Genomic DNA, 16,002 nt, shown 5'->3' with positions numbered 1-16,002 from the left:
ACAATTATTTCGCTCTAGAACTCGATGTCGTCCGAGATCCATGCAATCCATCACCCTGTGGGCCAAACAGCTTATGTCGCACAATTAATGGGCAAGGTGTCTGCTCTTGTGTTCCTGGTTACATCGGAAGCCCTCCCTCATGTAGACCTGAATGCATAGTGAGTTCCGATTGTGGAAGAAATGAGGCTTGCAGTAATCAAAAATGTGTTGATCCTTGCCCCGGTACTTGTGGTCTGAGAGCTCAGTGCCAGGTTTATAATCACAGTCCGATATGTAATTGCCCATCTGGTTACACTGGTGATCCGTTCCTGAGATGCGAATTCATTCGTAAGAAATCTTTTAATCAAAATATCCAGTCCTTCACGTGATAATAAGCACATAGTTTTACATAATTCTTTTTCATAGTGCCTACTGAAGTCAAGCCTCTAAATCCATGCCAGCCATTCCCCTGTGGGCCAAATGCTCACTGTCAAGTGATAAACGATAACCCCTCGTGCTCATGTATACCGCAATTTATTGGATCCCCTCCAAACTGCAGACCGGAATGCGTTAGTAACAGCGAATGTTCTAGTCACTTGGCATGCATCAATCAAAGATGCAAAGATCCTTGTCCAGGTTCTTGCGGTATCAACGCTGAATGTCGAGTGGTCAGTCATACGCCAATGTGTGTTTGTACCTCGGGATACTTTGGCGATCCTTTCACTCAGTGTAACATCCGGGAATGTAAGATCTTCTTTCTCTATGGAGTATAAACTCATTGATCTTGATGTGAGATCTGACTGTATCCCGTTGTTGAATTTTAGCTGATCCAGTTATTGCTGAGAAACTTTCTCCCTGTACGCCTTCACCTTGTGGTTCAAATGCTATTTGTAAAGAGCAAAATGGCGTGGGATCCTGTACTTGTGTACCTGAATACATTGGTAACCCTTACGAAGGATGCCGTCCAGAGTGTACGATTAATTCAGATTGTGTATCCAGTCTGGCGTGTATAAGATCTAAATGTCAGAATCCTTGTCCGGGAACGTGTGGTCAGAACGCTGAATGTCAAGTAATTAGTCATTTGCCCAGCTGTAATTGCATACCCGGATTCACAGGAGACCCATTCCGTTATTGCAACCCCTATCAACCGATAAGTAAGTTTCGTGATTTTACGATAATAGTAAATTTATTGTTAAAAGTGGGCTTGGCAGTCGATAACGCTCTTATTAATATCTTTTTCACGGAATATTTTGAATGTGTGCCTTAGTAATCGCAGTGTTAATGGAATCGCTATAGTATTAACAAAGTAAAACAACTACCGATCGAAAATGCACCATGAAAAGATGAAACCAATAATGCAAACTAAATACCCTTTCCTCATTTTCCAATGAATGAATGTTGATACTGTGATATTTAATTTATCGGCAAACCCCTTATTAATTTTATTACACTACCCAATGAAAGACCGAAAATAACGATTCTGAAAAGTTTTAATATTTTGTTATTTTTTTGGGAATAATTTATTTCCATTAAATTTAAATATAATACTTTTAACGGACCTCTTTTTTTGGATACTAAATTTATTGACAAATATTAACTTCATTTACTTCTAATCAGTCCATGAATTTGTATCATCAATATTAGAAGTATATTTCTTCAATGTCCTAAAAATTGCAGTAGCAGATCCTGGTGACCCATGTCAACCTTCACCTTGCGGGCCGAATAGTCAGTGCCGTGTGAGTAATGGGCAAGCCGTTTGTTCATGTCTCCCAGAATACAGAGGAGCCCCACCTGGTTGTCGACCAGAGTGTGTTGTTAGCTCAGAATGTCCAACAAACAGGGCTTGCATGAATCAAAAATGTGTTAATCCATGTCCTAATCCATGTGGCTTGAATACAAATTGTGAAGTGATGAGTCACAGTCCAATTTGTGCCTGCAAACCTGGGCACACTGGGGATCCATTTACAAGATGTTTCCCGATTCCAAGTAAGCAGATAATTTCATCTTCCGTGGGAAATACTAAAAGACGAAAAATAGATCGCAGATTAGTGAACTTTCTGATAATCTCTTACAGAACCAGATCCACCTTATGTTCAACCAACAAATCCATGCATACCTTCTCCGTGTGGTCGTTACGCAGAATGTCGTGACATTGGGGGATCCCCATCATGTTCATGCCTTGCTAATTACATTGGAAGTCCTCCGAACTGTAGACCAGAGTGTACGATAAATCCTGATTGTTCAAGTGACAAAGCATGCATGAGGGAAAAATGCAGAGACCCTTGTCCAGGATCTTGTGGGGCAAATGCTCTTTGTAGCGTTATTAATCATACACCCACATGTACTTGTCCCGAAGGATACACTGGAGATCCATTTACTAATTGCTATGTTAAACCACCAAGTAAGCAAAGAAATATGACCTTTTCAGTGATCTCATCAATAGACCGCAATCATTCACGAGAAGTTTTTACAGTTATCCAAAGCATTGAAGTAGACCCCTGCAACCCATCTCCCTGTGGATCAAATGCTATATGCGATTCTGGCAGTTGTACATGTTTATCAGAATATCATGGCGATCCATATTCTGGGTGTCGCCCAGAGTGCGTTCTCAACACGGATTGTCCTCTGAATAGAGCCTGTGGAAATAACAAGTGCTTCGACCCTTGTCCAGGCACTTGTGGTCACAATGCGGAATGTAACGTTTATAATCACGTTCCCATGTGCAGTTGTCCTTCAGGAATGTCAGGAAACGCATTTGTTGTCTGTTCGCCTTATAGAGGTACGAAATTATTCATGAATCGGCTGATATTAATGATTGACCTTCATATTCAATGTCCTACACTTCATGCATAGATCCCATAGTCGAGAATCCGTGCAATCCATCACCGTGTGGTTCGAACAGCCAGTGTCGTGTGATAAACCAGCAGGCAGTATGTTCGTGTGTACCTGGATTTATAGGAAGCCCACCAACATGTAGACCCGAATGTACAGTCAGTTCTGATTGCCCTAGAAATCAGGCTTGTAGTAACCAAAAGTGTATTGACCCATGCCCTGGTACTTGTGGCATCAGAGCCCAGTGCCAAGTCAGTAATCACAACCCTATATGCAGTTGCCCACTTCAATATATGGGGGATCCATTCGTCAGATGTACACCGATTCGTAAGCATCTGAATAATCCAATCTTTGATTTTCATTGTGATAGTTATCCACTCGTCATTTAATACTTGAATATTTGTGATACAGCGGACGCTCCAGTTGTAAAGGTCAATCCGTGCCAACCATCTCCTTGTGGTCCCAATGCACAATGCCAAGTTGTCAATGACTCGCCATCATGCTCCTGCCTATCAGAATTCATAGGGTCACCACCAAATTGTAGACCAGAGTGTGTTAGTAATAGCGAATGTTCCAGTCATCTGGCATGCATTAATCAAAAATGCAGGGACCCTTGTCCTGGCTCGTGTGGAAATAATGCAGAATGTCGGGTTGTCAGTCACACTCCAATGTGTGTTTGCATCGTAGGATATACCGGCGATCCCTTCACACATTGCACAATCAAAGAATGTGAGAGTTGTTCGTGAACGATACGATTATTAGGAATTCATTGGTTTTCAATTCTAAACTCTACTATTTTTCTGCAGCTGATCCAATATATGAAAATATTTCTCCGTGTTCACCATCTCCATGCGGTTCGAATGCTATTTGTAAAGAACAGAATGGCGCAGGGTCCTGTACATGTCTTCCGGAATATATCGGCAATCCATACGAAGGATGCCGCCCAGAATGTGTAGTCAACTCCGATTGTATATCGAGTCTAGCTTGCATCAGATCGAAATGTCAGAATCCTTGTCCGGGAACGTGTGGTCAGAACGCTGAATGTCAAGTTATAAATCATTTGCCATCGTGCACGTGTATTTCCGGTTTCACCGGAGATCCGTTCCGCTATTGCAGTCCAGTACAACATCCAGGTACAATTTCTTGCCTTTAGAATTCTACTAATAATCGTCTCCAACTGCCAGATGTTGACTTTGAATATTTCCCAACAGTTGTAGAAGCAGATCCTGGTGACCCATGTAATCCATCACCTTGCGGTCCGAACAGTCAGTGTCGCGCCATAAATGGACAGGGTGTATGCTCTTGTTTGCCAGAATATACGGGCAGTCCACCGAGCTGTCGGCCAGAATGTGTTGTTAGCTCGGAATGTTCTACGAATAGAGCCTGTATTAATCAAAAATGTGTTAATCCTTGCCCAGCCCCTTGTGGCCTAAACACGAATTGTGAAGTTACAAATCACAGTCCGATATGTGCTTGCAAGCAAGGACATACGGGTGATCCATTTACACGGTGTTTCCCAATTCCAAGTAAGGATTTTTCACGCATTTATTATCTCACGGTCGAAATGTAAAGAGCTTTCTTAAAAATCCTTTAATTCTATCGTTATTCTCTTCTCAGAGCCGGTTCAAAATATAAAAACAGATCGAAATCCGTGTGTGCCATCTCCGTGCGGACCTCATTCCGAATGTCGTGATATTGGAGGCTCACCATCCTGCTCATGTATATCAAATTACATCGGAAGTCCACCTAATTGTCGACCTGAGTGTACCATAAATCCCGATTGCCCTAGCAGTCAAGCATGCATGCGAGAAAAATGCCAAAACCCCTGTGTAGGCTCATGCGGCATAGGAGCTCAATGTAGTGTCATAAATCATACTCCGACCTGCACTTGCCCTGACGGATACACAGGAGATCCTTTCAGTAATTGCTACCCGAAACCTCCAAGTAAGCACACCCTCGTTTTAAGTTCACAATCTCTCTCATCCAATAACATAAACCAACTCAGAAGCCACGTAACACATTGAAAATTGCAGTGATCGATGATCCAGAGCCTGACCCATGTTATCCTTCTCCATGTGGCTCAAATGCTGAATGTAATCAAGGAACATGCACTTGCTTACCCGAATACCAAGGCGATCCATATGCGGGTTGTAGACCCGAATGTGTTATTAATATGGAATGCCCGTTAAACAAAGCTTGCGTTCGTAACAAGTGTATTGATCCCTGTCCAGGAACTTGTGCACAAAATGCACAATGTAACGTCTATAACCATGTGCCTATGTGCAGCTGCCCATCTGGCATGGATGGAAACGCATTTGTCTTGTGCTCTCCCATGAGAGGTAATTTATCAAGTTTTCTTTTCGTTAGTACCCCTATATGTGAAATCCCTTCATATCTATTTCAATTTGACGACAGATCCGATCGTATCAAACCCATGTCATCCATCACCATGTGGACCGAACAGCCAGTGTCGCACAATAAATGGACAAGCTGTATGTTCGTGTGCTCCCACTTTCATTGGAAGCCCGCCTTCTTGTAGACCAGAATGTGTAGTGAGTTCAGATTGTGGAAGAAATGAGGCGTGCAGTAACCAAAAATGTATTGACCCATGTCCTGGCACATGTGGTCTTCGGGCACAGTGTCAAGTCAATAACCATAATCCGATATGCAGCTGTCCACCAAGGTACACTGGTGATCCATTCGTCAGATGCCAAGAAATACGTAAGCCGATTTTTGATTCGTAGATCGCACTTACAAATAATATTGCACATACATGTGAATTGTAAATTCAAGTTCATGTCGAGTTATCAAGTTTTTTTCTTCGAAATGTTTGCACACGAATGCGCGTATTGTTCTACATTCGCAGAATGTTTATAATTCATGTTCTAATATTCATTTGCAGTAGATGAGCCGGTTATCTATGTAAATCCTTGTCATCCATCACCTTGTGGTCCCAATGCACAATGTCAAGTGATCAATGAATCTCCATCTTGCTCTTGCTTACCACAATTCAAAGGAGCACCACCCAATTGTAGACCAGAATGTCACAGTAATAGTGAATGCCCATATCATCTGGCATGCATCAATCGAAATTGCAAAGATCCTTGTCCCGGGGCTTGTGGTGCAAGTGCAGAATGCCGTGTGGTCAGTCACACGCCAATGTGTGTTTGTATTGTTGGCTACACCGGCGATCCCTTCACCCAATGTCTCTTCAAACAACGTAAGAAGAATTGTACATGACTTCTAACATAGTTTTTTTACTTATTTGATAACTCTTATTCAGTTGACCAATATGAATATTCTTCTCCAGCTGACCCAATTTTCGAGCAAATGTCTCCATGCACGCCATCTCCATGCGGCTCAAACGCCATTTGCAAGGAACAAAATAATGTTGGATCTTGTACATGCTTGCCAGAGTATATTGGTAACCCTTACGAAGGATGTCGCCCAGAATGTGTCGTTAATTCTGATTGCATATCGAGTCTTGCTTGTATACGTTCGAAATGTCTGGACCCTTGCCCTGGAACGTGTGGTCAGAATGCACAGTGTCAAGTTATCAATCATCTTCCTTCATGCACATGCATACCTGGATTCACTGGAGATCCCTTCCGTTATTGTAGTCCTGTACAACCAACTGGTAAAATATTTAGTACTCATTTTTACTCTTGTCATTTTGAATTTGACAAAGAAACTTATGAAATTAAATATCAATGCATAGTAGTGGAAGCAGACCCTGCAGACCCATGCAATCCTTCACCATGTGGGCCGAATAGTCAATGTCGCCCTATAAATGGTCAAGGTGTATGCTCGTGCCTACCGGAATACGTGGGAAGTCCTCCAGGTTGTCGACCAGAATGTGTTGTGAGCTCGGAATGTCCGATAAACAGAGCCTGTATTAATCAAAAATGCGTCAACCCGTGTCCTAATCCATGTGGCTTAAATACAAATTGTGAAGTGTTGAGTCACAGCCCAATATGCGCCTGTAAACCAGGGCACACTGGAGATCCGTTTACTCGGTGCTTCCCTATTCCAAGTAAGGAAAGAAGAATATCACGTGATGTAACTTTCAAGCAGATTATTTGAGTTTTGGTGCCCTAATGATTATTCGAATTTCTTTCTCTCTCCACGTAGAACCTACGCAGGACGTAATACAAATCAAAAATCCGTGTATACCGTCACCATGTGGCCCTTATGCGGAATGTCGTGACATTGGAGGATCACCTTCTTGTTCGTGTTTGACCAATTATATCGGGAGTCCACCTAGTTGTAGACCAGAGTGTACTATAAATCCTGACTGCCCCAGCAGTCAAGCATGCATGCGGGAAAAATGTCGGGATCCTTGTGCAGGGTCATGTGGTATAGGAGCGCAATGTAGCGTAATCAATCACATTCCGATTTGTACTTGCCCAGATGGATACACAGGTGATCCGTTCAGCAATTGCTACCTAAAACCTCCAAGTAAGCACATCCTCGTTTTAAGTTCACAATCTCTCTCATCCAATAGAATGAACCAACTCAGAAGCTACGTAACAAATTGAAAATTGCAGTAATCGATGATCCAGAGCCTGACCCATGTTATCCTTCTCCATGTGGCTCAAATGCTGAATGTAATCAAGGAACATGCACTTGCTTACCCGAATACCAAGGCGATCCATATGCGGGTTGTAGACCCGAATGTGTTATTAATATGGAATGCCCGTTAAACAAAGCTTGCGTTCGTAACAAGTGTATTGATCCCTGTCCAGGAACTTGTGCACAAAATGCACAATGTAACGTCTATAACCATGTGCCTATGTGCAGCTGCCCATCTGGCATGGCTGGTAACGCATTTGTCTTGTGCTCTCCTATAAGAGGTAATTCAATAGTTTTTCCCAAAAAAGTTTATATTCAAGTTCCATTGTTGACCAATAAGATTTGATCGCAGATCCGATTGTCTCAAACCCATGCAATCCATCGCCATGTGGGCCGAACAGCCAGTGTCGCACAATAAATGGGCAAGCTGTTTGTTCGTGTGCACCCAGTTTTATGGGAAGCCCTCCATCTTGCCGACCAGAATGTGTAGTAAGCTCGGATTGTGAAAGAACCGAAGCATGCAGCAATCAAAAATGTATCGATCCCTGCCCTGGTACTTGTGGCCTTCGAGCACAGTGTCAGGTTAAGAACCACAATCCGATATGCAGTTGTCCACCAAGATACACTGGTGATCCATTCGTCAGATGCGAATTGATACGTAAGAAAATCATTCATACAAACACGCGTCTAACATACATCGTCTTTCTAAAATTCTAGTAAATTTTGAATAGTGCAAATCATTATTAACTACTTTGGGAACAATTATCTATTACAACGAAATAAGCATTTACGAAATTTCAAAGTTAAACTCATTTCCATTCATCACATTTTACATTTGATATTTTTTTATACAGTCGACACACCTGTGGAGCATATAAATCCGTGCCAACCATCTCCTTGTGGTCCCAATGCACAATGCCAAGTTGTCAATGACTCGCCATCATGCTCCTGCCTATCAGAATTCATAGGGTCACCACCAAATTGTAGACCAGAGTGTGTTAGTAATAGCGAATGTTCCAGTCATCTGGCATGCATTAATCAAAAATGCAGGGACCCTTGTCCTGGCTCGTGTGGAAATAATGCAGAATGTCGGGTTGTCAGTCACACTCCAATGTGTGTTTGCATCGTAGGATATACCGGCGATCCCTTCACACATTGCACAATCAAAGAATGTGAGAGTTGTTCGTGAACGATACGATTATTAGGAATTCATTGGTTTTCAATTCTAAACTCTACTATTTTTCTGCAGCTGATCCAATATATGAAAATATTTCTCCGTGTTCACCATCTCCATGCGGTTCGAATGCTATTTGTAAAGAACAGAATGGCGCAGGGTCCTGTACATGTCTTCCGGAATATATCGGCAATCCATACGAAGGATGCCGCCCAGAATGTGTAGTCAACTCCGATTGTATATCGAGTCTAGCTTGCATCAGATCGAAATGTCAGAATCCTTGTCCGGGAACGTGTGGTCAGAACGCGGAATGTCAAGTTATAAATCATTTGCCATCGTGCACGTGTATTTCCGGTTTCACCGGAGATCCGTTCCGCTATTGCAGTCCAGTACAACATCCAGGTACAATGTCTTGCCTTCAGAATTCTACTAATAATAGTCTCCAACCGCCAGATGTTGACTTTGAATATTTCCCAACAGTCGTAGAAGCAGATCCTGGTGACCCATGTAATCCATCACCTTGCGGTCCTAACAGTCAGTGTCGCGTTTCTAATGGACAAGCTGTTTGTTCATGCCTTCCTGAATACTCAGGAAGTCCTCCAGGATGTCGACCTGAATGTGTTGTTAGCTCGGAATGTCCAACAAGTAAGGCATGCGTTAATCGAAAATGCGTCAACCCTTGCCCGACTCCTTGTGGTTTGAACACCAATTGCGAGGTCTTGAATCATAGCCCTATATGTGCCTGCAAACAAGGATTCATCGGTGATCCATTTACACGATGCTTCCCAATGCCACGTAAGCTTTTGAACATGATTCGTTTGATATTTTACATGAAAAGTTTGTTGTTGAGATGCCCCGTCAATACCTTGTAATATTCTAGAACCGCAATCGACCCCTGAGCAATATAGAAACCCATGTGCATCATCACCTTGTGGTCCGCATGCTGAATGCCGTGACATTGGGGGGTCTCCCTCCTGTTCTTGTTTGCCAACTTACATCGGCAGCCCACCGAACTGTAGACCCGAGTGTACGATAAATTCTGATTGTACGAGCAGTACTGCTTGCATCAGAGAAAAATGCCGTGACCCTTGTCCTGGTTCTTGTGGCTTGGGTGCTCAATGCGCGGTAATCAATCATACGCCGATGTGCACTTGCTTTGAGGGCTATACTGGAGACCCATTCAGTAACTGCTATCCCAAACCACAAACACGTAAGAAAAAATCATTCAAATTTTCTCAATTACTTGTTCAAGGAACTAAGGCGGCAGGAAGGGAGTTTTATGAAGAAAAATTTATTCCAAGTCTCAACTATTAGTATCGATGTTCAGCGTAGTTTTCAGTTTTCAAAAATCCTACTTCTGATCGCTCGCCTTAGAGCCTGCTCAAAGTCATCTTATTTCGAATCTTTTCGGGAAATACATATTTTTACAGAACCAGAAGCTGACGAAACAGACCCTTGCAATCCATCTCCCTGTGGTCCAAATGCTCAATGCAGTAAAGGCACTTGCACTTGCTTGCCAGAATATCAAGGAGATCCGTATTCTGGGTGCCGCCCAGAATGTGTACTCAATACAGATTGCCCGCTAGACAAAGCCTGTAAAAATAACAAATGTATCGATCCATGCCCTGGTACTTGTGGTCAAAGTGCTCAATGCAATGTGTATTACCATGTTCCAATGTGCAGTTGTCCAGCAGGCATGACAGGAAATGCATTTGTATTATGTACGCCATTCAGAGGTACGGTTTTTTCCACTAATACTTAAACCACATATCTGTCTTATTGTTAATTAGACATGAAATCTGATTTTAATGTTTTTACATCCTTCATAGAACCCGTAGCTACACATCCATGCAATCCATCACCATGTGGGAGCAATAGTCAATGTAGAGAAGTGAATGGTTTGGCTGTTTGCACATGTGTGATAGGTTTTATTGGCAGTCCTCCATCATGTAGACCAGAATGTATAGTCAGCACTGATTGTTCTCAGTCTGAAGCATGCATAAACCAAAAATGTAGAGATCCTTGCCCAGGTACATGCGGAATCGCGGCGACGTGCCAAGTCATAAATCACAATCCGATCTGCAGTTGTCCACCACACTTAACTGGCGATCCATTCATTAGATGTTCACCAAAACGTGAGACGCTCAGTTTTTATTTGGCAGCTATGAAAATATCATATTCAATTTGCACTTTGTGTAACTAAACATCATTTATACTTTCAGTACAAGATCCTATCCCTGAGACAAACCCATGTCAGCCTTCACCCTGCGGGCTGAATGCCCAATGTCAAGTCATTAACGGCTCCCCGTCTTGCTCTTGCTTACCAGAATTTATTGGATCGCCTCCTAATTGTAAATCCGAATGTGTCACCAACAGCGAATGTTCTAGTCATCTCGCTTGCATTAATCGAAAATGCAGAGACCCTTGTCCCGGATCATGCGGGTTAAATGCTGATTGCCATGTGGTCAGTCACATACCGATGTGCATTTGTATTGTTGGCTACACAGGAGATCCTTTCACTCAATGTAACATCGAGCAAAGTGAGCACCTAATATAGAGAAAACCTTATGTTTCTCAGAAGCATAATTACTAAAATTCTGTGTAATCCGTTTTAGTTCAACCAATGGCGAATCCATTGCCTTGCACTCCCTCGCCATGTGGCTCCAATGCTATTTGCACGGAAAGATATGGCGCCGGAGCATGTTCTTGCTTGCCAGATCATATCGGAAATCCATATGAAGGTTGTCGCCCAGAATGTACAATAAATTCAGATTGCGCTCAGAACAAAGCGTGCATACGTTCAAAGTGTCAGGATCCGTGCCCAGGAACTTGCGGGCAGAATGCAGAGTGTCATGTAATAAACCATCTTCCATCTTGCATTTGCAATATTGGCTTCACAGGAGATCCATTCCGATACTGTAACAGAGTACAAGACACAAGTAGGTGTATGAACATTACAATAAAAACCGACAGAATTCAACAACCCGACGACAGACTGTCAAGTTGCGAAGGAGTGACCTAACATGTTTTTCTTTCATCACAGTTGTGGAAGCTGACCGAACTGATCCATGTTCACCATCACCTTGTGGTCCAAACAGTGTTTGTCGTGAAAACAACGGCCAAGCCGTTTGTTCTTGTTTACCAACATATAGTGGTGCACCACCCAGTTGTAGGCCAGAATGCGTAGTCAGTTCTGAATGCCCCACGAACAGAGCTTGCATAAATCAGAAATGTGTAGACCCTTGCCCGGATCCATGTGGAAGAAATGCAAACTGCAAAGTTATAAATCATAGTCCGATATGCATTTGTAGACCAGGCTTCACGGGAGACTCGTTTTCATCATGCTTCCCCATACCACGTAAGAATTCGATTATAATTCGCGACCGGAATTAAATTTAACCATTCATAACTTTCTTAGGTCCACAAATCGAGAATCAACCACCTGTTCAAACGGATCCTTGTTTACCGTCCCCATGTGGACAGTATTCGCAGTGTCGTGATATTGGCGGTGCACCATCCTGTTCCTGTTTACCTACTTACATAGGCACGCCACCAAACTGTAGACCGGAATGTACGATAAATCCAGAATGTACCAGTAATATGGCTTGTATCCGTGAGAAATGTAGAGATCCATGTCCCGGCTCTTGTGGTTTAGGCGCTCGATGCGACGTTATAAATCATACTCCAGTTTGTACATGTCAAGATGGTTACATAGGAGACCCATTCATTAACTGCGTACCCAAAAGACGTAAGCATGATCTAGTTTCTTGTTCCTCTAAAGTTTGAGTTTTTAATTCATTCAAATCCCTTTCGATTGTTGTGCAATATTTTAAAATGGTGTACCACTTTCAGCCGAAGTCTATCCCATAGAGCAGGATTTATGTAATCCTTCACCATGTGGTTCGAATACAATTTGCCAAGAAGGAACTTGTTCCTGCGTAGCGGAATACCACGGTGATCCATACATTGGATGCCGACCAGAATGCGTTGTGAACGATGATTGCGCTCGTGACAGAGCCTGCATTCGAAACAAATGCGTAGATCCATGCGTGGGTACCTGTGGTATAAATGCTCAGTGCATAACAGCAAATCATGTGCCCATGTGTAGCTGTCTACCAGGAATGGTTGGAAATGCTTTTACCCAATGTTTACCAATGCGAGGTAGTTATTTTATTATTCTTGATAACGCTAAATACAATTTCCAATTTCTAATCAATTTCGAATTTAATTCTGCTAGACGAGATTATCAGGAATCCTTGCTCGCCATCACCATGCGGACCAAATAGTCATTGCCAGGAAATTAACGGCATAGCAATTTGCAAATGTGTGCAAGGATACGTGGGAAGTCCTCCTTCCTGTAGACCCGAATGTACAATCAGTTCCGACTGTGCGCAAAATGAAGCTTGTATTAATCAGAAATGCAAGGACCCTTGCCCTGGAACTTGTGGTCTCAGAGCACAATGCTCAGTTATCAGTCACAATCCCATATGCACATGTCCTCAAAGTCTGACAGGAGATCCATTCCTATCTTGCACCCCAATTCGTAAGATCTGATTTTATGAGTCTGCTTTATAATTCAAAACAAAAGATAGCCTCATTCATGATACAAATTCTCATTATCCCAAATAGCTCAAGTACAACAAGAGCCGGTCGATCCATGCCAGCCATCACCCTGCGGACCGAATGCCCAGTGTCAAGTTATAAATCAGTCCCCGTCATGCTCTTGCTTCATTGAATTCACTGGTTCTCCACCAAACTGTAGACCAGAATGTGTCTCTAACAGTGAATGCCCTAGTGACAAGGCATGCATCAACAAAAAATGCAAAGATCCTTGCCCAGGATCATGTGGAGCAAACGCTGAATGCCACGTCTTCAGTCATACACCGATGTGCACTTGCATTTCCGGTTATACTGGAGACCCATTTACGCAGTGTTCCGTACTACAACGTGAGCTTTTTTTCTTTACCCATAGCCATAAATGTCAACAACCTCAAGTTTTTATCAAAAACCCCTTGCATCTTCTCATACAGCCAATATCGAGGAAAGGCCAACGCCATGCAGCCCAACTCCATGTGGCGCAAATGCAATATGCAAAGAATTAGGCAGTGCTGGATCATGTTCATGCTTACCTGAATACATTGGCAACCCGTACGAGGGATGCAGACCAGAGTGTGTTATGAATTCTGATTGTCCTTCAAATTTAGCATGCATAAGATCTAAGTGTCAAGATCCTTGCCCAGGGTCTTGCGGTCAGAATGCTCATTGCCAAGTCATAAACCATGCACCAACCTGCACTTGCATCGAAGGATATACAGGCGATCCTTTCCGCTACTGCAACATTTTCCAACCTATTGGTGAGATGACGCATCCCAAATTTTCAAACCGGAAATAATCATGATCTAGCTCTAAGTATTGGTATCGTATTTTACAGTAAATGAGGACGAAAAACGTGACCCTTGTAGGCCATCTCCTTGCGGACCAAATAGTGAATGTCGCGTTAATAATGATCAGGCAGTATGTTCATGTCTTCCAACATACAAAGGCAGTCCTCCAGCCTGTCGACCTGAATGCGTAGTTAGCTCAGAGTGTCTTTCAACTCGTACTTGTGTGAACCAACAATGCATAGACCCCTGTCCAGAACCATGTGGTAGAAACTCGCAATGCAAAGTAATAAACCACAGCCCAATATGTTTCTGCAAAAACGGCTATACGGGCGATCCATTTTCACAGTGTTTCCTCATGATGGAAGGTATGTCTAGAGTTTATGTTCGATTATACTACACTGAAAATCGCATTTCCATATTCTTATATTATCTTGCTTTTCAACATCACAACTTTTTTCAGTCAAACCATCAGATCCACCAATTATGAGAGATCCTTGTATTCCATCACCTTGTGGTGCAAATGCTCAATGCCGACCTGTTGGTGACACTCCTTCTTGCTCTTGTTTGGCAAATTATGTGGGCAGTCCACCAAATTGTAGACCCGAATGCACAATCAATGCTGAATGTCAGAGCAATATGGCTTGTATAAGAGAAAAATGTAGAGATCCATGCCCAGGTTCATGTGGTTTTAATGCACAATGCGCAACGATCAATCATACACCAATGTGCACATGTCTTGAAGGTTATACCGGAGATCCATTCACTCAATGTAACCCGAATCCAGTGCAGCGTAAGTTAACTGACTTTAAAATGCGATACACTAATCTATGATTTAGTATGACAACTGAGCTAGAAAACATGTTATTTTAGCGGACCAACCACAATATACTGATTTATGTAACCCGTCACCATGCGGTCCAAATGCTCAATGTGATAATGGAATATGTTCATGTCTTCCTGAGCATCAAGGAGACCCTTACGCAGGATGTCGACCGGAGTGTGTTCTTAATTCGGACTGTCCCCGTAATAGAGCCTGCATGCGTAACAAATGTCTTGATCCTTGTCCAGGAACATGTGCCAGCAATGCAATTTGTAGTGTAATAAATCACATACCCATGTGTAGTTGTCCACAAGGATTCGAAGGCAATGCCTTCGTCTTGTGCTCACCAACGCGAGGTACCCATTTCATTATCTGTAGTTTTGGTATTTCACTTGAGTCAAATCATTATTAATTTTATTTATGATCTTCAATAGATCCCGAAGTTTTGTCACCATGTAATCCGTCACCATGTGGACCAAATAGCCAATGTCGAAGTAATAATGGCCAATCAGTTTGTACTTGTGTACCTGGATTTATTGGAAGCCCACCATCATGCCGTCCAGAATGTGTAGTCAGTTCTGATTGTTCACAAAATGAAGCTTGCAATAATCAAAAATGCAGAAATCCTTGCATTGGAACATGCGGCTTGGGCGCACTTTGCCAGGTTGTTAATCACAACCCCATATGCCACTGTCCTGTTAGATATACAGGAGATCCATTCGTGCGATGTTCACCTATGCGTAAGACTTATTGAATTTCCTCTCCAACATCACGTAGCAGTCATTAGGTACACCCGATTACCTTGATCATTATTATTTCCAGTTGAAACTCCGGTTGTGACAATTGATCCATGTCAGCCATCTCCTTGCGGTGCAAATGCAATTTGCCAAGTTATCAATGATTCACCATCGTGTTCATGTTTACCTGAATTCATTGGATCCCCACCAAATTGTCGACCCGAATGTGTGAGCAATAGTGAATGTCCTAGTCATCAGGCATGTATCAATCAAAAGTGCAAGGATCCATGTCCAGGTTCATGCGGTGCTAATGCGGAATGCCGAACCGTAAGCCATACCCCGATGTGCTATTGTGCCATCGGACACACGGGAGATCCATTTACGCATTGTTTCGTCAAGCCATGTAAGATATTCAATCGTTTTTATTAACAAATTCTTTGGTATTAGCTCTCACAAAATTAATTGAAATCAATTCACGCCGGTTGATTATCTTTCTTAACACAC

The 16,002-nt window shown here is 42.6% G+C and overlaps 1 protein-coding gene across 5 annotated transcripts in view; it reads left to right on the top strand.

Moving 5' to 3' along the window:
• The window catches only part of LOC105683393, a 105,044-nt gene that overhangs the window by 61,942 nt on the left and 27,100 nt on the right, over positions 1–16,002 (top strand). For all 5 annotated transcript variants that reach the window (XM_048652987.1, XM_048652985.1, XM_048652989.1 and 2 more), the window contains 38 exons: positions 19–327; positions 406–723; positions 804–1,133; positions 1,657–1,965; positions 2,054–2,380; positions 2,453–2,758; positions 2,833–3,138; positions 3,223–3,540; positions 3,618–3,944; positions 4,023–4,337; positions 4,429–4,755; positions 4,845–5,150; positions 5,227–5,532; positions 5,714–6,031; positions 6,122–6,448; positions 6,530–6,844; positions 6,943–7,269; positions 7,359–7,664; positions 7,736–8,041; positions 8,238–8,555; positions 8,633–8,959; positions 9,038–9,352; positions 9,438–9,767; positions 9,988–10,293; positions 10,387–10,692; positions 10,780–11,097; positions 11,173–11,496; positions 11,601–11,915; positions 11,976–12,305; positions 12,410–12,718; positions 12,795–13,100; positions 13,187–13,504; positions 13,588–13,911; positions 13,989–14,306; positions 14,402–14,731; positions 14,812–15,117; positions 15,196–15,501; positions 15,584–15,901. In XM_048652987.1, coding sequence (XP_048508944.1) covers positions 19–327; positions 406–723; positions 804–1,133; positions 1,657–1,965; positions 2,054–2,380; positions 2,453–2,758; positions 2,833–3,138; positions 3,223–3,540; positions 3,618–3,944; positions 4,023–4,337; positions 4,429–4,755; positions 4,845–5,150; positions 5,227–5,532; positions 5,714–6,031; positions 6,122–6,448; positions 6,530–6,844; positions 6,943–7,269; positions 7,359–7,664; positions 7,736–8,041; positions 8,238–8,555; positions 8,633–8,959; positions 9,038–9,352; positions 9,438–9,767; positions 9,988–10,293; positions 10,387–10,692; positions 10,780–11,097; positions 11,173–11,496; positions 11,601–11,915; positions 11,976–12,305; positions 12,410–12,718; positions 12,795–13,100; positions 13,187–13,504; positions 13,588–13,911; positions 13,989–14,306; positions 14,402–14,731; positions 14,812–15,117; positions 15,196–15,501; positions 15,584–15,901 — 12,027 coding nt within the window. The remainder of the gene's footprint in view (positions 1–18; positions 328–405; positions 724–803; positions 1,134–1,656; positions 1,966–2,053; positions 2,381–2,452; positions 2,759–2,832; positions 3,139–3,222; positions 3,541–3,617; positions 3,945–4,022; positions 4,338–4,428; positions 4,756–4,844; positions 5,151–5,226; positions 5,533–5,713; positions 6,032–6,121; positions 6,449–6,529; positions 6,845–6,942; positions 7,270–7,358; positions 7,665–7,735; positions 8,042–8,237; positions 8,556–8,632; positions 8,960–9,037; positions 9,353–9,437; positions 9,768–9,987; positions 10,294–10,386; positions 10,693–10,779; positions 11,098–11,172; positions 11,497–11,600; positions 11,916–11,975; positions 12,306–12,409; positions 12,719–12,794; positions 13,101–13,186; positions 13,505–13,587; positions 13,912–13,988; positions 14,307–14,401; positions 14,732–14,811; positions 15,118–15,195; positions 15,502–15,583; positions 15,902–16,002) is intronic.

Source organism: Athalia rosae, chromosome 3, assembly GCF_917208135.1.
Source record: "Athalia rosae chromosome 3, iyAthRosa1.1, whole genome shotgun sequence".
Lineage (NCBI taxonomy): Eukaryota > Metazoa > Arthropoda > Insecta > Hymenoptera > Athaliidae > Athalia > Athalia rosae.
The sequence above is the reverse complement of the archived record's forward strand: the minus strand, read 5'-3'. Positions and strand labels throughout refer to the sequence as shown.